This window comes from Lygodium microphyllum, chromosome 27 (genome assembly GCF_053477565.2).
Source record: "Lygodium microphyllum isolate KBCC chromosome 27, Lygodium_microphyllum_v1.1.10, whole genome shotgun sequence".
Taxonomy (NCBI): Eukaryota; Viridiplantae; Streptophyta; class Polypodiopsida; order Schizaeales; family Lygodiaceae; genus Lygodium; species Lygodium microphyllum.
The window spans coordinates 83,380,156-83,404,508 of NC_141161.1; the positions used below are offsets into that span (position 1 = coordinate 83,380,156).

A 24,353-nucleotide genomic window follows, 5' to 3' on the forward strand; every position below is an offset into this window, starting at 1 on the left:
TGCAAAAAGCAGGTGCTGTCAGGAGATAAACTAGGGTACTCAACCACATTCACCCATCAGAGTAATGGTAATATCGATTTGCACAGTGACCTCGAATTGAAAGAATTAGCTCTTTGTTAATTCTCTAAATAATATCAACTACCAAGTGCAATAAACTTATATCTAACATCAACAAACGTGTGTACATACCTAACACACTTTTGAACATGATCTCATTATCATATTATAGGCTAAAATTGAATGTGGTGAATAATGCAACTTAGGAGTCAATATGCTTGTCATGCTTGTACTATTATGATTATTTACTGTTGGTTGTTAGCACATGCAGACAGCTAAAACTAACCAGTTACACAGTGCAACTTTCAAAAGCTCTTATAAAGGTGTCTATATTCTTCATCCAATACCTTCTCACAAAAACAATCTATAGATTATCACAAAACCACTAGTCAAACTGTAGCCGGTGTAGATTTTGGTCAGAACTGTCCCTAGAATGTAAGCTCGTGTTAATACAGAACCTTTTAAGTTGGTGTGCAGCCCATGCTGCTTATCATCAGAATTGATGAGACATGCCCGTGTGCTTATTGAAGCTGATTTTCTGGTCCATCAGCTGTTAAACTTGTACGATTTACATTTGGACCTCTGCTGAGTACTTGCACCGTCTTACTCTACTAGGGCCGTCTTACTTTAACTTTGAGATTTATCTTTGTTAGTCCACTTGGAATCTGTATGGTTGTGGGAAGGCGAAGCGGTATCTCATGGTCCCCTAGTATTTGAATCACTGAAGACATTTCAAGGTTGACCTCCTCGATGTGAACATTTTGCTGTCTTCGCACCTGCATCACGTTTGGATAGCCCAAGTTCTTTCCACAAATGATGACATGAAGAAGTAAATATCTCACCCACTTCAACTCAGTATGTTTACAAATACATCATGCAAAGCCGTTCTAATCCTTTCCTTCCCACTTATCAGTTAAAGTTAGACATATAGCTTGTCTATCACAAGATTGGAGTTGGATAACAGTAATAGTTAACTGGGCTTTTAGATGACTTGCAGATGTCATACTCATGGGCAATGGGGACCTTTCAACACCAAACTGTTTATATAAGCACCATTTGGAAGCTCACTTGGTGCAGAATAACCAATCGTTCTGTGTGAAAATTCCAAACAATCACCTCACCACTCTTGCAATGAAACACCCTTAATGTTCTCCTAATCCCCAACATGAGCCTCTTGTTTCCAGGTGGAACTTGTCAACACAGTAAAGCAAGATTCCCCAGACAAACATAGCTCCAATAGCAATAAATTAGCTGATCTATACATTCAAATACATATGATTTAGCTGATTTGAATACACACAGAAAGTAAAACAATTGCAATACCTCATAGACTATGTCTTTTGGAGCTATGTACTTGTGCAAGGTAGTACTCCCTCGAGGGACAGATCTCCTGAGGACCTTTAAAAAAAGCACACACGAGGATTCTTTAAACAAAGCCTATTATGCTCATTTTTGCAGTAAACTGTGTAATAATAACTTACAACAAACTAAATACTAAAAAAGCTTATAGCGCTACCACTTGTTGATTTTCCAGCCGCTGCAGTGCCATGTTAATCTCTTTCAAATTTTGCTCTTCAGTTTTTGATTCTTCTGTTTCCACAACTTCCTCCTCTTTAGGTTGGTCAGCCTTCATTGCCTGCTCATCATACATTTAGAAATGCATTACGAACGCTAGCGTAAGGTGGAGACACAACTCTTTTACAAAAACACAAATTCAAGGAGATGCCAATTTGACACTTGTAATATTTCTGCCGAAAAAAAATTACGAGCACGCGTGAGTCTCATGCAATGACAATGCCGGCATTGAAGTTACGGACGGTGCGGTCTTTAAATGGTACACTCTCCACTGGCCGATCGAGACTTAGGACTAAGAAACCCGCATATCTTCATGAGAACCTCCTCTTGGGAGGAGGTCAAGAGGAAAATGATTAATTTATGGCATTTTTTTAAAAATTACCCCTTCTTTCCCCCCAAGCGAAGGCCGTGCTGGAGGGGAGGGAGTGAAGCGCGGTTGAGTAAGCGCAGAGCTGGAAGACATGGGGGGGAGAATGGCCATGCAATTAGCCGCGTGGGAGAGAGCGGTCTCCTCTCCCAACCCTATTAAAACCCCCCTGTGGGGGGGGAGTAAGGTAGGAAGAGCCGTAATGCTGCAGGCCCAGAGAGAGAGCGAGGAGAGCAACATCGCCGTGTGCTGCGCCGTGAGGAAGGGCTGCCGCAGAAGAGCCTCCAACTCCGTTTGAGGTCGCCACTGCCATTGCCATCCAGACACTAAGTGCTGTCAGTAATTCGTCGTCCTCTCCACGCCACGTACAGAAGTTCAGAAGCTTCTTGGAAGCTTCTAAGTGGGGGGGCTCTCCAAGCACCCCTTCCCGTGGCGTTCCATCCAAGTCCCTTAAAGTTCACCTTACTCCGGGAATTAAACCCTTTTTCCCCCCTTGGTTTCCCCAAAAGACACCATAGCTGGGTTTTTCAAAGCCCTCCCCTTAGCATTTCCACAAAGCCATTCCCGTGGAAATCCCCACTCAAATTCATATTACTTGCGGGTTTCTTAAAAACCCTTTCTATTGCCCTTCTCAAGCGGTCTCTTATACCCCCGGAAATTAGGCTTTTCCTCCCCTTGCATTCCTCAAAGCTATTTTACCCTTCCCAAGGGGACTTTATAACCCCCGGGATTTAAGCACCCTTTCCCCCCTTGCATACTACAAAGCTATTTTTCTCCTTTCCGTGGATTCCCACACTAGCCGGTTTTAAGCCCTCTTTTCCCACTGAATCTCCTTAAGTCCACTTTATCCCTCGGCTTTCTTTTAAAGCCCTTCCCGTGGTCTCACATATAGCCATATTAGCCGGGTTTTAACCCCTTTCCCATTTCAACTCCCATAAGCCATTTTACCCTGGGGTTTTTCTTAAGCCCCCTTTCCGTGAAGATCAATGTAGTCCCGGAGCTTCTACGAAAAGAAGGGGAGTTCATAAGTTCCCATTTTCAAAGCCCAAATTCCGTAAAAAGATGCATTGGTCAAGGAAGCCCTATTTCAAAAGGGAATTGCACGTGCGAGGGAGATGGGCCAAGATCATAAGTCTACGGCCAAGGCAAGAAGGTCGAATACGCGATGACCCCTAAAAAGGCACAAGGCGCAATCGCATGAGGATCATCTCCTAGCATTCATGTGGACATTTCACCGAATCCAGAAGTCTAGGTTTTCTTCCTAATTTTGGTTTACGTCGAAATATTGCAATTGTGCATGGATAATTTATGGAATAAGGATGCACTTTTGGTTATTTTAAAGAAAATAACTCACAATCGAAGAATCGGTCATTTGTATTTTTCAAAGAAACGATTGAAAGGACATAAGACATCTATGCACGCTTAGAAAGTTGCTTTTATCCATTGCAAAGTAACGAATTTAGATCAACTAATGACCATCATTTCAAAGTCGAAATTATTGTAGTACACTTCGATTATGCATGGAAAGATGAAAATTCATGTCGCATTATTAGACATCTCCTCTTCGCAATGATTCATTAAAGAAGGTTGCTAACAACCGTAGGAAATTGCAGAGCATGAAAATGATTCTAGGGCTGCATGAAGTAGATTAAACTCTAGGCAATTGGCGTAAATCTCGTTCAACTACGTAGTTGTTAGAAAAGGCTGCATGGTTCAAACATAAAACCCTAAAGCTTAGTAGCTTGGATCTTGAATGCATATTCTAGAAGGATCAATAGAAATTATGCCGTAACTTAGCGTATGCTTTGATCTTAACCAGAAAAGTTAGGGTTTGTAAATCTAATCATATGTAGGCAATGAATCATGTGATTACGAGAATGGTATCGTAAATATCTTCAAGAATAGACAAGTAAATTGGTTTACCCTAAACACCTAAAACCGCGAACGAATCGCTTAAGAATGGTTAAATCGATGCAACATATCCCAAGTGCTAACTAGGGTTTAGCACGTTGAGGATGTGACCTAGATGCACTTATTGCCAAGATGAAACTCTCATATCCTAAAGACCTGCCCACATTCACGAAGTGTAGGGACAATAGGACATACTTGCAGAGAACGATCTAGGGTTCTACCCTTAGGATCGCTAGATTAAAAAGATGAAACTCGGATTGAGTTGAAACCCTAGGACCGACAGAATCGGACTAGTGCAATCGGAAATGAATTGGATATGAAAACATCCTAAACCCTATTCTTATCCAGTCATGATTCCGTGATTCGAAGACGCCGTTCGATGGGTAAAATAGTCCCATGGATTCAATGTGACACTTGTACTACAAATTGCAGAGTCGCATGATCTTGTGGTTTGATCACAAGGAAATGGTCAATTCCTTGGAATGAGATTGGCAGATTCTTGCGTAAGTTTATCTTACAAGAGGATGAGTAGTCGTCCTAATATAGTAACTTTCTCGGGAAAAGTGACCAAGATAAGGGGATTAGTTATTTGCTTGGAAGCACAGGACCAATCAATAGTTTGGAGCAACATATTTACTGTTAATGGAACTTAAGGTATTGGTTAAGTTGGGTTAATAGGATACGGCCCTGACCCAAGGAAATAAGGGTTAACAAACAAACCCTTAGGGATCTTGCCAAGTCGCAATTGATCCCGGATCGAATGCTAGATGCATTCAGAGAGAAGCATTTACTCCTTAGCAGTTGGCCAAATTAATGACCACTGGAAATGATTGTGCTTGTAACAGTTTAAAGAGCACAGTTTGCTTTGTTTGCTCAAGAAATTAAAGGATGAAAAGATATCTAATGCTTCAGGTTGAAGGTCTGAAGGGAGAGGCAGTTTCAATTACCCCCAATTGTCTGTCTGACCCTAACCAAGGGGGTTGTTAACTGCGCCGGGAAGGTGGATCGACCCCGCCGCGAGAGGTCTCTCTGTTGAGCGCTGCTTGGAGCAGAAGGACGCTTGGGTGCTAGGGGGGGCTCTGGCCGTAAACCCCTCGCCTTCCGGGCCCTGCACAAGAGGTCAACATGACTCGGGATTGGATCTCGAGACCCGCATACTAGTCTACGGGTGAAATCTTGGATTAGTAATCCCTGTGGATTGCCGGATAGCCTTCGAGTGGATTATGGATAAGCCTACGGGCTGGACATTATAAATGTATTCTAAAGATAAATATGATAAACTGTTGAAAAGGAACTTGTTTGACATTGCTTTTCTATGTTAAGTGCTATGATTACGTGAAGGAACCGGTGCCTAACGGGCTAATTAAGAAAGCTGCTTGATACATGTCCAAGTAAATGTGATAGGTAATTAGACAACTAAAACAACCTGAGGAAAGTGCGATGGATGTAACCATGGGTCCGTCCTATGGATGGGTGGTCCCGGTTGGCCGGGAACTTTTCTCAATCATGATGGACAGCAAGAAGATCGTTTCAAAGGAAATGAATAGCAAGGGCTATTCCTTATGGCAGAGAGGTTGAGCTTTGCATCCCTCTCGTTTCCCATTCTCCTTGAACCAAGTGCAGCGTGAATCCGCTTCGGCCCTTGCATTTCTGCGTAAAGTAGTTCGCTCGGGGTTCGATGCTAGTTGCCGTTTAGAAAATGACCATTAGGAAAAACCCTAATTCAGGTCGGTCCTAAGTGGGAACAGCCAAAATACTTCCGCTACGTGGCAAACACGGAAAGTCCTAGATCGCGAATCCCGTGACATTTCATGGGAGTACCGGGCGGAGCTTTCTAGACCTGCTTTCCGATGGACTGCTAAGACGTGTCCTGAAGAGAACAGATGGACACGTTACAATTGGTATCAAAGCGAACCAATGAAGGATTTGTTTTTAAAAAACCTTAACAAGAAGAAGTAACCCAAATGTTATTGTTCCGAACATTTCCTTACTTTCGATGCTATCTTGCAGAATTATGAAGCATGGAACAAGTTGTCAGTGTTCCGAGTCATATTTATGACCGCGATGCATTCCGCGAATTATCGACAAAGGGTGGAGATGATAAACATCCTAGATCGTATTTATAATCCATCGCCTTTGTACGTGGAACGAAGATGGACGCGTGACTCGAGAATCTACTATATAGCTGCCCACCGGTTTGCATATCTTCAGGCCAACCTAAAGAGGATCAAGTGGTTGAAAAACCTGAAGATTGTGAAGCTGTTTATTTTTGTGGAGGCTCACGTAAACTCAACGTTACATATTCGAGGTTGAAGGGTTGAGCTGAACTCATAAGTATATAAGGAAGTGACACGTGTAATTCCCGCCGACAGGATCAAGGTGTTGGGGCGCTATGAGAACAATGGGTTTCAAAGGAAAGGATACCCTAATCTTCCAATGACTTACCGATTCCTGAAGATCCATGACCCGGAACCATACTATTATCCCATTCCCGTAGATAAATGTAATACAACATTATTCTCCCCAAACTAAATGTAACGATTGCTCTATCATATCAAGAAATGTTGTGCTCAAGGGCTATGCCCATATAAATGCAATAAGACTTCTTTTTTGTCTTGTCCATGAGAATTGATAAAAAGTTAAGGATTCTTGGTTGATAGCTGAATTGGGTATGAAATATAAATCATAATGATTAGCGAGTTATAACGTTAAGAATCCTTTATCCGGGCACAACCCCAGGTATAGATTCCCAGTTCGCCTCCTACATCAAGTACTGTCGTAATCCAAGAGAAGAAGTTTCTTCTCAAGCAGATCAAGCCGCCTGAATTTAACGGGAAAGGTAGGTTCGTCCAAGCGGATGCTGAAATTTGGATTAAATCCATGGAGGATTGCTTTGAGGCAGCCGGTATTGCACCCGCCAACCAGGCTATGCTCTCCAAGCTGAAGCTCACCGGCGAAGCCAGGCTTTGGTGGAAGCAATGGTGAAGAGATCAAGGGATCGCGGAAGGATCTATTACCTGGAAAAAGCTAAAGAAAGCGGTGCAAGGAAGATACTTACCATCTACGTATCGCATGCAGAAAATAAACGAGTTCTACGAGCTGAAACAGCTGGGACTTACTCTTGACGCATACTACTCTAAATTCGTCTCACTTCTTAAGTATGCGCCACAGATGGACATGACACAACAGGTGTCAAAATTTTGTGCTGGTTTAAATCCACCAATGAATACCCGTCTCGAATCTATGCGCCAATCAAATCTTCAGGACGTACTCATTCGAGCTGCGCCTATAATTCAGAAGGTGCAAGCTAGGCCAAGAGGTAACAAAACTTGGTCTTATAATGACCCGAACAAAGGAGTATATAGGCCTCAAATGAAGAGAGTTCAAGGTCAGAATCAAGGACAAAGAAAGAAGGTAAGGACTAATAATGTCAACAACTTTGTCCCTACTAGAACTCAATCCTAAACTTAATTTATTACGAGTGTGCACTCTAAACTCATAAATGTCCATTAATTTAAATATGTATTTTGCGGAATCACCCGCTATGGAATCACTCACTTGTACATTAAATTAACGAGACGCCCGAAAAGGACAGGCGTCCCCATCAACTTTTCGCACAAGGAATCCACCTTATGTATGAGCCCCGGCAATAAATATAATTTTACAAAATCCACTGCAAAACCTCACAGAATCCACCTTGGAATATGCCTCCTGGCATCAAGAGCTAGGGTACTGGCCGCACCGTGTCTTGTATTTCCTTGTGTTCCTTGCAGAGGCACTCGTCACACTCGCCAAGGAGACTTCAGCAATATACGTAGAAGTGGCCGAAACCTCCGTTGTTTCCACTGCAACGAGCCCGGTCATTTCAAGAGACAATGTCCCAAGCTTGGAGGAGGGCATCGTCAAGCACCTTTCCAAGGAACTGGTCGTGGCTAGGGAGCCGCTACCCGAGGCAAAGGAAGAACCGCCTGCGTTGCCAACAGGGAAATGTACGAAGAAGATCCGACCATAGAAGCAGAGTTTGAAAGGGCGACAATCCATGCCGCTCTTCACAAGAAAGGCCCGAATCGCCAGTTCTCGGTGATTCAGACACTGTCAAACTATCAAGGTAAAGGTTTCAAGACCTTGATTGATTGTGGTAGTACACATTCCTTTATCTCACCAACTTGTGCAAAAAGATTAGGAATAGCCACAGTAGAAGCACCTACCTTGCTTGTGGAATTAGCATATCGTCGTGAGATCACTTGTACCAAGCAAACTGCTAAGGTGGAATTCTTTCTGAGAGAAAAGACGACTTTGGTCAAATTCAGAGTCATGAACCTAGGTATCCATGAGTGTCTACTCGGAATGGATTGGCTTAAATCTAATGGCACTCACATTGATTGTGGAAAGGGCCAAATTTCCTTTCGAAACTCTGAAGGGGAATTGGTCACAACTCAAGGTGAGGCTGGGAAGCCAAAAATTCAATTGGCCAAAGCATCTTGGATTATAAAGGGAGTTAGAAAGGGACTACCCATCTACTTGATTAAGCTCAATAAGTTAGATCAGAAGCAAGAGTCTAGTGAAGGACCTTCATGGCTAAAGGAATACGCAGATGTATTTCCTGAAGAATTGATAGAACTCCCGCCTCAAAGAGAAGTGGATCATGAGATCAAGCTAGTGCCAGGAGCTGCAATAATTGCAAAAAGACCTTATAGAATGTCCATCCCGATAGCAATTAAGCTGAAGGAACAACTCAACCAACTGCTAGATCAGGGCTACATCCGTCCTAGCAGTTCACCATGGGAAGCTCCAGTACTGTTCCAGAAAAAGAAAGATGGAACGCTTCGACTGTATATTGATTACAGAGGGTTGAATCAATCAACTGTCAAGAACAAGTACCCTATTCCTAGAATAGATGAGCTCCTTGATCGTCTTCAGGGTACGAAGATCTTCTCCAAGATTGATCTCTTCACATCACATTTCTGGAGAGCTGACTTTGAAGCCATTGGGACTCAACTCTATTTTAGCACAGCTTACCATCCCCAAACTGATAGCCAAACAGAGCGAGTCAATCAAGTCATCGAGAATATACTGAGGGCACACTGTTGTCATGAACCAAAAAGTTGGATTCAATACTTGCCCTTAGTTGAATTTGCCTACAATGCTTCTTACCAAAAGAGCATTCAGATGACCCCTTTTCAAGCATTGTATGGTCATGACTGTCGAAGTCCCCTAAACTTCTCAGATCCAACCTTGAGGTTTGAAGCTACAAGGCAGATGTTGGAAGAGATGGATGACCAAGTAAAGTCAATAAGACAGGACATCCAAGCCGCAAAGGATAGACAGAAGGCATATGCGGATTTGGAGCGTCAAGATAGAATCTTCGAAGAAGAAGACATGGTATTCATTCGCGTACGCCCAAAGAAGAGTTTCCTATCCTTAGGAGATTACAAGAAGCTGAGTCCAAGGTATTGTGGACCATACAACATCCTCAAGTGCCTACGACCTAATGCTTATAGACTGCAACTCCCTGAGAACCTAAAGGTCCATAATGTATTCCATATCAGCCTATTGAAGAAGTATATACATAATCCTAGTCATTACTTGATGACCAACAAGTTGTAATGCCTAGTTAAGGAGTCCTTGCACTACGGCCTGACAGGATCTTAGATGTTAGGGAGAGACAACTAAGATCCAGAACCTTGAGAGAATGCCTTGTCCAGTGGAAAGATTATCCTGAGGAGGATGCCACTTGGATGGATGAAAGCACTCTCAACCATCAATATCCCCAGTTTATCTCGAGATGAAGATATCTCGATTCCTCCAAGAGGGAGAGAATGTAATATTTCTGCCGAAAAAATATTACGAGTACGCGTGAGTCTCATGCAATGACAATGCCGACATTGAAGTTACGGACGGTGCGGTCTTTAAATGGTACTCTCTCCACTGGCCGATCAAACTTAGAACTAAGAAACCCACATATCTTCATGAGAACCTCCTCTTGGAAGGAGGTCAACAGGATATTGATTAATTTATGGCAAAAAAAATTTATCACCCCTTCTTTCCCCCCAGCCGAAGGCCGTGCTGGAGGGGAGGGAGTGAAGCGCAGTTGAGTAAGCGCAGAGAAGACATGGGGGGGAGAATGGCCATGCAATTAGCCGCGTGGGAGAGAGCGGTCTCCTCTCCCTACCCTATAAAAACCTCCTGTGGGAGGGAAGTAAGGGAGGAAGAGCCGTAACGCTGCAGGCCGAGAGAGAGAGAGAGAGAGAGCAACATCGCCGTGTGTTGCACCGTGAGGAAGGGCTGCCGCAGAAGAGCCTCCAACTCCATCTGAGGTCGCCGCTGCCATCGGCATCCAGACACTAAGTGCCATCAGTAATTCATCGTCCTCTCCACGCCACGTACAGAAGTTTAGAAGCTTGCAAGAAGCTTCTTGGAAGCTTCTAAGGGGAGGGCTCTCCAAGCCCCCCTTCCCATGGGGTTCCACCCAAGTCCCTTAAAGTTCATCTTACTACGGGAATTAAACCCTATTTCTCCCCTTGGTTTCCCCAAAAGACACCATACCCGGGTTTTCCAAAGCCCTCCCCTTAGCATTTCCACAAAGCCATTCCCGTGGAAATCCCCACTCAAATACATATTACTTGCGGGTTTCTTAAAAACCCTTTCTATTGCCCTTCTCAAGCGGTCTCTTATACCCACGGGAATTAGGCTTTTCCTCCCCTTGCATTCCTCAAAGCTATTTTACCCTTCCCAAGGGGACTTTATAACCCCCGGGATTTAAGCACCCTTTCCCCCCTTGCATACTACAAAGCTGCATGGCATGAAAATGATTCTAGGGCTGCATGAAGTAGATTAAACTCTAGGCAATTGGCATAAATCTCATTCAACTACGTAGTTGTTAGAAAAGGTTGCATGGTTCAAACATAAAACCCTAAAGCTTAGTAGCTTGGATCTTGAATGCATGTTCTAGAAGGATCAATAGAAATTATGCCATAACTTAGCATATGCTTTGATCTTAACCAGAAAAGTTAGGGTTTGTAAATCTAATCATACATAGACAATGAATCATGTGATTACGAGAATGGTATCGTAAATATCTTCAAGAATATACAGGTAAATTAGTTTACCCTAAACACCTAAAACCGCGAACGAATCGCTTAAGAATGGTTAAATCGATGCAACATATCCCAAGTGCTAACTAGGGTTTAGCACGTTGAGGATGTGACCTAGACGCACTTATTGCCAAGATGAAACTCTCATACCCTAAAGACCTGCCCACATTCATGGAATGTAGGGACAATAGGACATACTTGCAAGAAACAATCTAGGGTTCTACCCTTAGGATCGCTAGATTAAAAAGATGAAACTCGGATTGAGTTGGAACCCTAGGACCGACAGAATCGGACTAGTGCAATCGGAAATGAATTGGATATGAAAACATCCTAAACCCTATTCTTATCCAGTCATGATTCCGTGATTCGAAGACGCAGTTCGATGGGTAAAATAGTCCCATGGATTCGATGTGACACTTGTACTACAAATTGCAGAGTCGCATGATCTTGTGGCTTGATCACAAGGAAATGGCCAATTCCTCGGAATGAGATTGGTAGATTCTTACGCAAGTTTATCTTGCAAGAGGATGAGTAGTCGTCCTTATATAGTAACTTTCTCGGGAAAAGTGACCAAGATAAGGGGATTAGTTATTTGCTTGGAAGCACAGGACCAATCAATAGTTTGGAGCAACATATTTACTGTTAATGGAACTTAAGGTATTGGTTAAGTTGGGTTAATAGGGTACGGCCCTAACCCAAGGACATAAGGGTTAACAAACAAACCCTTAGGGATCTTGCCAAGTCGCAATTGATCCCGGATCGAATGCTGGATGCATTCGGAGAGAAGGATTCACTCCTTAGCAGTTGGCCAAATTAACGACCACTCGAAATGATTGTGCTTGTAACAATTTAAAGAGCATTGTTTGCTTTGTTTGCTCAAGGAATTAAAGGATGAAAAGATATCTAATGCTTCAGGTTGAAGGCCTGAAGAGAGAGGCAGCCTCAGTTACCTCCGATTGTCTGCTTGACCCTAACCAAGGGGTTGTTAACCGCGCCGAGAAGGTGGACCAAACGTGCTGCGAGAGAACTCTCCGTTGAGCGCTACTTGGAGCAGAAGGACGCTTGGGTGCCAGGGGGGGCTCTGGCAGTAAATCCCTCGCCTTCCGCGCCCTGCACAAGAGGTCAACATGACTTGGGATTGGATCTCGAGGCCCGCATACTAGTCTACGGGCGAAATGTTAGATTAGTATTCCCTGTGGATTGCTGAATAGCCTTCGGGCGGATTATGGATAAGCCTACGGGCTGGACGTATAAATGTATTCTAAAGATAAATATGATAAACTGTTGAAAAGGAACTTGTTTGACATTGCTTTTCTATGTCAAGTGCTATGATTACGTAAAGGAACCAGTGCCTAACGGGCTAATTAAGAAAGCTGCTTGATACATGTCCAACTAAATGTGATAGGTAATTAGACAACTAAAACAACCTGAGAAAAGTGCGGTGGATATGGCCATGGGTCTGTCCTATGGATGGGTGGTCCCAATTGGCCGGAAACTTTTCTCAATCATGATGGACAGCAAGAAGATCGTTTCAAAGGAAATGAATAGGAGGGGCGCTGACCTAGACTCTAGGTTATAATAATCCCGGTTTACGTTGTTCTAGGGGAACGGAATGGGGCTATGCCTTATGGCAGAGCGGTTGAGCTTTGCATCCCTCTCATTTCCCATTCTCCTTGAACCAAGTGCAACGTGAATCTGCTTCGGCCCTGGCATTTCTACGTAAAGTAGTTCGCTTGGGGTTCGACGCTAGTTGCCGTTTAGGAAATGACCATTAGGGAAAATCCTGATTCAGGTTGGTCCTAAGTGGGAACGGCCAGAATACTTCCGCTATGTGGCAGACACAAAAAGTCCTAGATCGCGAATCCCGTGACATTCATTGGGAGTTCCGAGTAGAGCTTTCCAGACCTCCTTTCCGATGGACTGCTAAGACGTGTCCTAAAGAGAACAGGTAGACACGTTACATGGAGGCAAGCCAATTCTCCTTCCTCTAAGTGAATGACTCCTATAAGAAAGCCTTTTACTATTCTCACCATGGAAATTGCTTGGCTACATCATCCCTAGGTTTATATTGCATTTCATTATCCCAAATGTCTATTTATCTAATCAAGCCTTTGTTATCCATGAAGTCACTCTCAAAGTCAATAATTAGTACAAATGATTTCTCAATCTTATATAGCTCACTGTACCAAAAGAGATCTAACTTATCATTTGAACACTTCACTTATACCAATTCATTCTTCAACATATGTTTCAAAATTTTGAGATAGTATTCATAGCCAATGAAGGTAGGACTTCCGTACATAAATTTCGAAAAAAGAAAGCATGTTCCTCTTTGAGATGGTGAGGAAGACTCCTTGTGGGATTGGCCAAATAAACCTTGTGAATCATGAGTGGCCACTCAAACCCCTAGAGGGTGGTGAGTTGTGACACGTGGTCAGATGGAGACTTTGGAGGGCGAATAGTGGAAAATTCGACAAGTATGCACCAATACTCGGCCATCTTAAATGTCAAGTCATCCTTCTAAATTCTCATGAACTCTTGGAGCTCATGTTTAGGGTTTATGCAATAGAAATGATCAAAAGCCGCATAGAGGTCAATCAAATGTGCCCAATGCTCCAATGCAAGGTCAAAAGATTGGAGTCTATGACGGAATTTGGGCATAAGACCCTACACAACTCAACTATAGTTGTTACATTGTAGTTCTTCTAGGAATGGTGTAACCAACCTCTTGTATATCAACTGTTACCAAGATGTATTGGCTCAATGAATCAAATTAATTTGATACTCATACACCTTGAAAGGTGATGTGTATATTATTTGAGTATTTTAAAACCTTGGCTTTTTCATACAATGGTGGCCACTGGCCAAAATGCCCTATAATTATATTTGGGTCGCCATCGACAAGATACCCATGAGAAATCAAAAGGTTTAGTCGGGTGATCACATTGATTAAAAAGCCCAAATGACTAAGACTTCTTCACTCTGATGGTTAGTTTGACTAGAAGCCCGCATAATGAGTGGTTTCTATTAGCTTTATTTATCCTCGTGTGTGAACACACATTATTGTGTGTAAAAGTGTGTTTAAGTGTGAACATCTTTTATACTACTTAGCATAAAATAATGGTCAAAGGTATACGTGGATACCTTAGACCATATATTCAAGCCATGTCACTTGTACTATCATCTCTCAAATCTCACTTATTATTATCAATCTATCTTTCAGTTTATGTGTAGTTGCAAGAGTTCTCTCTCTCTCTCTCTCTCTCTCTCTCTCTCTCTCTCTCTCTTCCACGGAGTTCCATCTGCCATACCCAACAGTAGCATCAGAGGGGTTTGCACCTCAGCCAATCACTACTGCAGCTCCATTGAAATGCAAGAGTCGCCCCATTGAAGCCCACGCCTAGAGGCCAAGAAGAAGAAGAAGAAATAGTTGAAGAAGAAGAAGAAGAAAGAAGAGAAGCTAACGAATTGTACCAGCATAGTGGTCTGCTCAACCCTGACATGGCCTGTACTTTCCATCTGCTCGTCTCGATTGTTGGCTAGTCAATCTGTCCCTATCTACTTGCACAGTGCCATCACTGTTGATTCTGGTTGTGCCACCCTACTGCATGCTAGTTAAGAAGGAGAGGAAGAAGAGGAAGAACAAGAAGCAAAAGAGGAAGAACAAGGAAGTGTTGGGCCTCCTATTTACTTGCCTCCCCTGCACCCTATCCATTACTTACAGCCCTACCGCCTGTGTGCACGAGAACAAACCACTGGACCTGCACGCTACTGCCACGATTTCGCACATTACCTTTTGCCAAGATCAACGTGTCACCAGATTTAACATGCCTCGCAGCAGTGTTGTCAATGGCTGCCACTGCACCTCATCGTTGACATGCAAAGCATTGATATTCAGCCCCATCTCTCCAAACACGTCATCAAGGCCTTTGTTACTGCCTCAATAGTGCCACACACCAAAAAGATGATGTTTTTCACATTAAACCTCAATCAATTTAAAAAAATTTGAACATTTGTTAGGATCTATTCGCATGCAATTTGGCACACTTCAATTTTCTTCAAAATCTCTCGAAATTTTATGAACTAAGTTTGGGACTTTCATGTTGGCACCCTCAAGCATCCAATCAAGGTGTTCAATAACACATTTGCAACCATCCGCGTGCTCACCTCTTTGACATTGGGTAAAAAATGACCCCCCAAGAATCCAACGCTTGGCAATGCCATTGCAAGAGATCGACATTGATCACGATATCCTCGACATCAACATTGAGGGATATTTATCCTAATAATTTATTTAATTAAAATTAAAAAGTTAAAAAATCAGCTTAATTTTAAGGTGCCCAAGTATCAAGCTTTTTTTTATCGTACCACGGAGACCATCTGCTTGAAGAGCTTATTGGCAACGCTACCCTTGCCATGTAACTCTCCCACCGCTATCCACTACGACAATCAGAGTCTCATTGCCCTTTCCAGCAATCCAATCATTACACCATGAACATGGCATGTGGAGGTCCACTTCTAGTTCACCAAAGACTTGAGCTAAGCATTATCCGCCTAGAGTTTGTACCATCTTCAACAACTTTGCAAACATATTGACAAGGCGATCAAATCGGCTGATGTTGCAATATCTTTTACCTAGGATCGGCTTGGGTACACCCTCCCCTCTACTTCTTTGAATTTACAAGGAGAGGGTGCTTCCCTCTAGTTTTCCCTCCCAGCTTGAGAGAGAATGGCAATAATGATAGTAATTATGCTTACAAATTTTGATTCACTCATTGCATTTATTGAATATTTTGAACATTGTATCTTCATTCACACTATCAAGATGACACGATTGTAAAAGGAGGCTTGGGAAAGTGAACAATTGTGTAACGTGTCCACCTGTTCCCTTCAGGACATGTCTTAGCAATCCATCGGGAAGGAGGTCTAGAAAGCTCCGCCCGGCACTCCCATGGAATGTCACGGGGTTCGCGATCTAGGGCTTTTTGTGTCTGCCACATAGCGGAAGTATTCTGGCCGTTCCCACTTAGGATCTACCTGAATCAAGGTTTTCTCTAATAGTCATTTCCTAAACGGCAACTAGCGTCAAACCCCGAGCGAACTACTTTACGCAGAAACGCCAAGGCCGAAGCGGATTCACGCTGCACTTAGTTCAAGGAGAATGGAAAACGAGAGGGATGCAAAGCTCAATCTCTCTCCCATAAGGCATAGCCCCATTACGTTCCCCTAAAACAGCGTACACCGGGATTATTATAACCTAGACTATAGGTCAGCGTCCTTGTTGTTCATGTCCTTTGAAACGATCTTCTTGTTGTCGTTTATGATTGAGAAAAGTTCCCGGCCAACCAGGACCACCCATCCGTAGGACAGACCCATGGCCACATCCACCGCACTTTCCTCAGGTTGTTTTAGTTGTCTAATTACCTACCACATTTAGTTGGACATGCATCAAGCAACTTCCTTAATTAGCCCGTTAGGCACTGGTTCCTTCGCATAATCTTAGCACTTGACGTAGAAAAACAGTGTCAAACAAGTTCCTTTCCAACAAGTTATCATATTTATCTTTGGAATACATTTATAAAGTCCAGCCCGTAGGCTTATCCATAATCCGCCCGAAGGCTATCCAACAATCCACGGGGATTACTAATCCAAGATTCCGCCCTCGACTAGTATGCGAGCCTCGAGATCCAATCCAGAGTCACGTTGGCCTCTTGTGCAAGGCCCGGAAGGCGAGGAATTTACAGCCAGAGCACCCCCTGGCACCCAAGCATCCTCCTGCTCCAAGTAGTGCTCAACGAAGAGACCTCACGCAGTGAGTTCGGTCCACCTACCCGGCACGGCTAACAACCCCCTTGGTTAGGGTCAGACAGACAATCGGGGGTAACTGAGGCTGCCTCTCCCTTCAGACCTTCAACCTAAAGCATTAGATATCTTTTCATCCTTTAATTCCTTGAGCAAACAAAGCAAACAGTGCTCTTTAAACTGTTACAAGCACAATCATTTCGAGTGGTTGTTAATTTGGCAAACTGCTAAGGAGCGAATCCTTCCCTCAGAATGCATCCAGCATTCGATCCGGGATCAATTGCGACTTGGCAAGATCCCTAAGGGTTTGTTTGTTAACCCTTATGTCCTTGGGTTAGGGCCGTACCCTATTAACCCAACTTAACCAATACCTTAAGTTCCATTAACAGTAAATATCTTGCTCCAAACTATTGATTGGTCCTGTGCTTCCAAGCAAATAACTAATCCCCTTATCTTGGTCACTTTTCCCAAGAAAGGTAATATATCAGGACAACTACTCATCCTCTTGCAAGATAAACTTGCGTAAGAATCTACCAATCTCATTCCGAGGAATTGGCCATTTCCTTGTGATCAGGCCACAAGATCATGCGACTCTGCAATTTGTAGTACAAGTGTCGCATCGAATCCATGGGACTATTTTACCCATCGAACGGCGTCTTCTAATCACAGAATCATGATTAGATAGGAAACAGGGTTAGGGTATCTTTATATCCAATCCGTTCCTGATTATACTAGGCCAATATCATCAATCCTAGGGTTCCATCTCAATTCGAGTTTCATCTTTTTAATCGAGCAATCCTTAGGGTAGAAACCCTAGATCGTTTCTTGCGAGTATGTCCTATTGTCCCTACATTGCATGAATGTGGACAGGTGTCACAAGACTGTGACAACTATTACCTTTTTGTTGATTTCTTTATTACATATTTTCTTTGGTTTTTCTTTTTGGAAGGATCCCTCTTGAAATCTGAACGCCTGAGTTGCATGGACAGTATGTGAAATGAACAGGAATGTCTAGTGAGTCAAGACTGGACAGTTAAGGTCCAGTACAAGTCTGGAAGAGACTGATGGCACTGTAGATTAATAAGCCTGGAAGAGACTTGTGAAAGTGTATATGAACAAGTGTGTTGAAGAACTAGCCTGGAAGAGACTAGTTCAAAGTGAAGATGGTCAAATCTCCAAGAGATTAGTCCATGTGGGATCATCAATGGAAATTCACTTTCAGTTGAGCTACATTACAAATTTGGATGTAGCTATAGTCTGTAAAGATGGTCAGAAGACTAGTGGGGATGCAATAGAAGCAACTCCTAAAATTTAGAGAGTTACTATTTTTGGACCCCAGAATCTGTTCGCATCATTATTTTCGTTTTTGTACGAGGATTAATCCTCTGGTCTGTGTCGAGGTCAAATTTTGAACAGAGGATAGAGAATTTTAAACCGGAAGGTTAGAACGGGAAATATCTTACAGTGCTGCCACTTGGCACAAATGTGTGCACTTACCTCTTTAAAGAGGACTGGCGTGCAGTTTTTGGGCTGAAAGGGGCTCATTTATGAAGGAGAAGAGGGATAGCTGCACATGGAGAGCTCTTGAGAGCTTGCCTACCTTGTCCATGATGCACATAGGCTTGAGTTTGCTCCCTACTCTCTCTCTTTCTCTCCCTGACAGTTATGGATATGTCTCAGTTGAGGGCTTTTATGCTCATTCATGTACAGTTGTGTGGGAATATGCTGTCTTTGCATGAGGCAAGAGCCTCCTTTCTTCAGGAACAGGAGCAGTTGTTTGCTGTTCCCAAGCAGGAATAGGTGAGGGTGGTAATCTCACCAAGCAGGTGTCTGAAACTGCACTAAATGAGTACAGATTTTGGACTGTTCAGAGGTTATTTCAGAGCCCAATTGATGCCAGAATCAAGGGGCACTTGGCACAGATGATGCAGGACAGTGCAGGGATCAATATAAGCTGAAAACAGGTTTCAGAACAGGTCTGAACCAGTAATTACAGTGGGCTGAACAGTACAGGGAACAGTATGAGTTGTAAACAGGTTTCAGAACAGGTCTGAACCAGTAATTACAGCAGACTGAAATGGTCAATTCTGCACTCCAACCAGAAGTTTCAGACTTGGGCAGAGTTTCCCCTCCTGGTCAACTTGTTTTGGGTCAGTAATTGTACTGTTATACTGCCAAATTTCACCCAGAATAGGTGAAAGACAGCCCATTGTACTTTCTCTCTTTTTAAAAATAAAGAAATACCGCAAGGGGCGCCTAACTTAGGGGCCAACAAGGTGTCTGTGTGGCAACAGGACCATTCTAGCTTCCTGTATGTCTTCTTGATTCTGTGTCTTTAAGTTCACGTAAAGTGGACGACTGTTAATTGGGTGAAAGCATTTATATATTTTGGTTGAACACTACCGCCCTTTCCAGTGAACAGGCCGGTTACATGGTTCCATTGCCGGGATCGAATCACTTTTTCCCTAAAGAGTGAGCCAGGGTTTATTTGGGTGTAAGACACAGAATTGTGCATTATGGCTGATAGAAAGGAAGACACCAGAGAGGAAGCGTCTTCATCACAGGAGATCCCTGTTGTTCATGAGGTGGGAGAGTCTTCTAGACCTCCACAGTTTGTTACTCGTGCTGTTATGGTTGAGCCACAAGTTCTTATGGCTTCTTCTATGGATGAAGACATTTTCAAGACTCGGTTAGTTGCTGCTGTGAGTATGTTTACTCAAGTGATGCGAAATCCAAGGTTTTTGGCATTTTTGCAGCCCTCCCTTCCTTTACAGCAAGTTAGGCAATCTGCAAAGATTTCGCATCCAATAGAGGTCCAGGATAAGGGTAAGCATGCTGCAAATTCAGTGGAAACACCATGGCAGCTTGCGGAGTCAATGGAGACTCCAAGATTGGTTCCGACTGTCCAAGAACAAGTGACGGAAACACTAGTTACACAAGCATTGCCAGTTCAGCTCGCCACTTTACAGCAACCAAATGTTTGCTTAAATGGACAGGGAAACAGCTTTCACGCTTTACCATAGGTTTTCCCACCGACCTCTGTACATCCTGGGTACTTTGGAGGTGGATCCGTATTTCAGAGTATGGCTGGTTATACGCCTGGAAACCACATTTATGTACCAGGAACAGTGTTTGGGGGTACATAGGGTTTTATGCCAAACCCCATGTATGGTAATATAGGCATGCAGCCTGGATTTCAAGGAGTTCAAGGCAGTTTTGGCATGCCACAGGGCACTTTTGGTATGGCTGGTTATCAAAATCAGCAAGCAAGTATTGTGTCTACAAGCCCTGTAGTCACTGGTCCGGCAACTCCTATGCCACCTGTTAGTATTCCTATGTTACAAGCATATCCTACGGACCCTTTGATGGCTCATGAGAAGCCAAAGCCATACAAGGAAGGTGGTGCAACCGTACAGTTTGACATCTTTCGAGGATTTGAAGATAGGACTAAGGCTCTCTCTTTCTTACAGCACTTTGATGCCGCATTTGCAGGAGGGAACTTTACAGAGCCTTCTAAGGTTCGGAAAGCTGCCACTTTTCTTAAGGACAATGCTAGTCAATGGTGAAGTACACTGTTGATGCAAGGACCAGCTCCTGCCACTTGGACTTACTTTAAGCAAGTATTTGCTTCTACTTGGTTGACCAATGAATTTGAGATCGATGTTATGTCAGCTTGGCACAATTTGGATGCAGCTAAATGCAAGGATCTGGAAGACTATAACAAGAAGTTTTGGGAGGCTTTGCTTCCAGTCACTTCTTACAGGGTTGTGCCATTGACCAAGCAGATAGAGAAATATTGCTGCAGGCTGCCCAAGGAACTCCGGAATTATTGTACAAAGACAAAGGTCACAACTTTAACTCAGTTAATTGAGAATGCCAGTACAGGAAATGCATTATTGTTGCGGCAGTCAAGTGGTTTTGGGGGCAGCATTAAACAGGACAAATCTGAGAAATTTTCAGCAAAGAAGCCATTTGGTAAACAGGTTTCTCAGATTTCTCAGAGCACACGTAAATCTTGGCAGTTCAAGAAGAAGCCAGCCAAGTTCTTTAGACAGCAGTCAAAGGACCAGAAGAAACCTTTTGTGCGCAAGTCTCTTGAAGAGAGAAAGGCTTTAATGGCTAAGAGGAAGTGCTTTATCTGTGAGCAGATTGGTCATATTGCGTCTAATTGTCCGGACAAGAATAAGAGATCAGCTGATGATGATAAAGAGGATAGGAAAGGAAAGAAGCCCAAACCTTCAGCAAGTTTAGTGCCAGATATGCTGGGAGACAAGCCACACTCGGATGCTAATGAGCTTTGCAGAGCTTGGGGTAAAGTTAGGGATCAACATGTACTCATTTTCTTTGATCCTGGAGCTAAGGCAAACTTTATCTCACCAGAGTTGGCTTCTACTTTGGGCATCAGAGCAGATGAGATGGGCTACACAGCAGAGGCAGGGTTGGCATGTCCTGGCCACTCAGAGTCTGTGACACCCATTCTTGGAAAGTTGCGCCTTCATATACAGTCTTATGTTGATGCAGAAGAATTTTATATCATGCCACTTGAAGGCTGTGATGTCTTGTTGGGAATGCCATGGATGTTCAGAAAGCATGGTGTGTTGGATGCCTTTAATAGTGTAATAAAGAATCATCTTTCTGCGTACTTGATTTTTGCACGTGATGTCAAGGATAATGATGAGTCAAATTTCTCTATGTTAAATAGAGACAGGTCTGCTTTCTTGTCTCAGTTCAGTGATTGTTTTTCTGACTCATTACCATCATAGTTGCCACCAAAGAGGTCTGAGGATCATGCGATAGATTTGGTACCAGGCAGTAGCCCACCAAATAGACCTCCGTATAGGGTTAGTGCAGCCCAACAGAAAGAGAGATTGAGCCAGGTGAATGAGCTGTTAGAAAAAGGGCTGATTCAGCCAAGTTCATCTCCCTTTTGTTCACCAGTGCTCTTAGTGTAGAAGAAGGATGGCTCTTGGCACATGTGCATAGATTATCGTGTGTTGAACAAGAGTACCATCAAGAACCGGTTCCCCATTCCAAGAATTGACGACATCCTTGACCGTTTGGAAGGAGCATCAATTTTCAGCAGGATAGATTTGAAGAGTGGATACCATCAAATCAGGATTAAGCAAGAGGATGTGCATAAGACTGCATTTAGGACCACGTTTGGTCTCTATGAGTTCTTGGTAATGCCATTTGGACTCATTAATGCTCCTGCTACGTTTAATCGAATGATGGACAGGATTTTTCATATCGGCAAATAGTCGGACTGCCACGTGGCAGTCCGACCTGTACCTGGACAGTCAGCTGCATTTAATGCAGTCGACCTGCATATTCTGGGCAATTTTATGCTGGCTATTTATAGCCGTTGTTCTGCAGTCTCTCCCATCTCTGATCGCAGGTTTCAAGCTGGAGGCTCCTGCAGATTACATCTCTGTTTGCGGATTTCAGGTTGGAGGTCAAGACTGCAGCGGACTTCGAGGTGAACAGCAGGTTGCATCGTCGAGGTGGAGACACGCAGTCCTGCGCACTGCGCCCGTGTACATATCTGCATATCTTTGTATACAGCACACTTTATACAGCAGATCTTCATCTTCCACTGTCTCTCTCTCTCTACTCTCTGCGTTCTCTCTCTCTCAATCTTGGTCCCACGCTTCCGCATCGCTGCACTCTGACATGGTATCAAAGCAATGTAGAAGGGCTGGCTGAGTGAAGAACCAACCTGAAGAGGAGTTTCCATCGCGACACAAGGCTGCGTTTCCAGCGTTTGAGGGCGAGCAGGAGGGCTGTGCCTTGGAACAAGGCTGAAGCGAGCGTGGGCGTGCGGGAAAGGAGTCCGGTTGGTGGATTTGCTGCTGTTTGCTGCTGTTTGAAGAGAAGGAAGGCTGAGTTTTCAGCTTTCAAGTGCAGGTTTTGCTTTTTCATCACCTCCGGCGGGTGAAGAAGGTATGGGGCGCGAAAGAAAGAGCCCTAGCAAGCTGTGTTTTCACAATCAGAGGCGGCTGCTTTTGCGTTTGTGAAGGCATTACAGGTGAAGATGTCTACAGAGATTGACTTGGAGTTCCAGACAATCATAGACCGGAAGGTGCCTGTCTTACCGGCTCTTCCCGCAGATCAAAAGCTCGATGGCGACAATTACCGCATCTGGCGCGTGATGATGTTGGCCATCCTTGAGTCCTACGATTTGGCGAAGCTTGTACAAGAGGAGATCGACCGGCCCTCGGTGAGAGATGAGTCCAAACTCTCTTCCGATGCCCATGCGGAGTTGGCCAAGGCACAGTCTCACTCGGACAAACTGAATGCCCAGATTCGTTCTTTTCTCTTTCTGTCTTGTACTACAGCCGTGATAACCCATATCGAGCACTTGACGGTGGCTCGAGAGATATGGCTGGAGCTTGATCAGATGTATAACCGGATGACCCTTATGAAGCGGGTTTCTTTGGAGGTGCAGATGCGGACCTTGTCCGTGAACAAGTCTTCTTTGTTGCGGGAGCACATCAACAAGCTTAGACAGCTTCAGATGCAGGTTCAGAATGCGGGGAAGCCGATTTCCTCCAAAGACATGACGATCACACTCTTGTCCCAGTTGCTGCCACGATTCGGTGCTTTCTACTCTGCCCTTATTGCCTCGGGGCGTGAGTCTACTCTTCGATGGAAAGAGTTGGTTCCTATGGTCTTGGACCAAGAGAAACAACTGAAGGGACAGCATGCTTCCAAGTCGGAAGCCTTGACAGGTCAAGCCTCTCAAAAGAGGGGGAAGTACCAAAAGAAGAAGAAGGAGGACAACAAGTCAAAGAAGGACAAGGACAAAGAATCCACATGCCATATTTGTGGAAAGACCGGCCATTGAAAGAAGGATTGCCCTGACAAAGACAAGAAGGACACCAACAAGAAGGACACGAAGGATTCTGGAGCGGTGGCTGCACCCTCATCAGCTGCGTTTCTTCATCTAGCAGTCATTGAAAACTCTACACCGAATGCTTCTGATGTTGCGATGACAACTCCCCAGGCTCGAGAGTGGATCGTTGACAGTGGTGCCTCCCGGCACACGACTCCTTCATCAATTGGTGTTGCCCAGTTGCGACCTTCGCGTGGGCAGATTCTCATCGGAGATAGCTCTTCAATGTCTATTGCAGGACGGGGTGAGATGCAGCTTATTCCAGATGGACATGGTGGTACCCATACCTCAGAGGTGTTGCATGTGCCAAGTTTAGGGTATCATCTACCTTCGGTTCATAAGATTTGTTCACTTGGACTTTCAGTGGAGTTTGACACTGATTCGGTGCGAGTCCTTGATCGTAGATCCAAGAAGGTTCTCTCATCAGCATATGAGGAGAATGGCATCTACAAATTGTCGTCTTCTACCGCCCTCCCTACTCTTCTTCTTACCTCTCAGACACAGTCAGAGCTATGGCATGCTCGGTTTGGTCACCTAAACTATGATTATCTTTGGAGAGCGTCATGTGGATAGCTTGTTCGAGGGTTGCCGGACATAGTGATGAGCCAGCAGCCATGCGTCTCCTGCATTCGTGGGAAGCAGCATAGGGATGCGA

At 43.9% G+C, this 24,353-nt stretch overlaps 1 protein-coding gene across 3 annotated transcripts in view; it reads right to left on the minus strand.

Moving 5' to 3' along the window:
- Positions 1-372: 372 nt before the first annotated feature.
- LOC148012540 (Ribosomal protein L9/RNase H1) overlaps positions 373-24,353 on the minus strand; it is a 39,559-nt gene continuing 15,578 nt past the window's right edge. For 2 of the 3 annotated variants that reach the window (XM_087668755.1, XM_087668753.1), the window contains exons 4-6: positions 1,574-1,693; positions 1,381-1,455; positions 373-860 (exon numbers count right to left, since the gene is read on the minus strand). In XM_087668755.1, coding sequence (XP_087524881.1) covers positions 669-860; positions 1,381-1,455; positions 1,574-1,693 — 387 coding nt within the window. In that variant the 3' untranslated portion in view covers positions 373-668. The remainder of the gene's footprint in view (positions 861-1,380; positions 1,456-1,573; positions 1,694-24,353) is intronic. The other variant, XM_087668754.1, reaches the window with a different exon arrangement.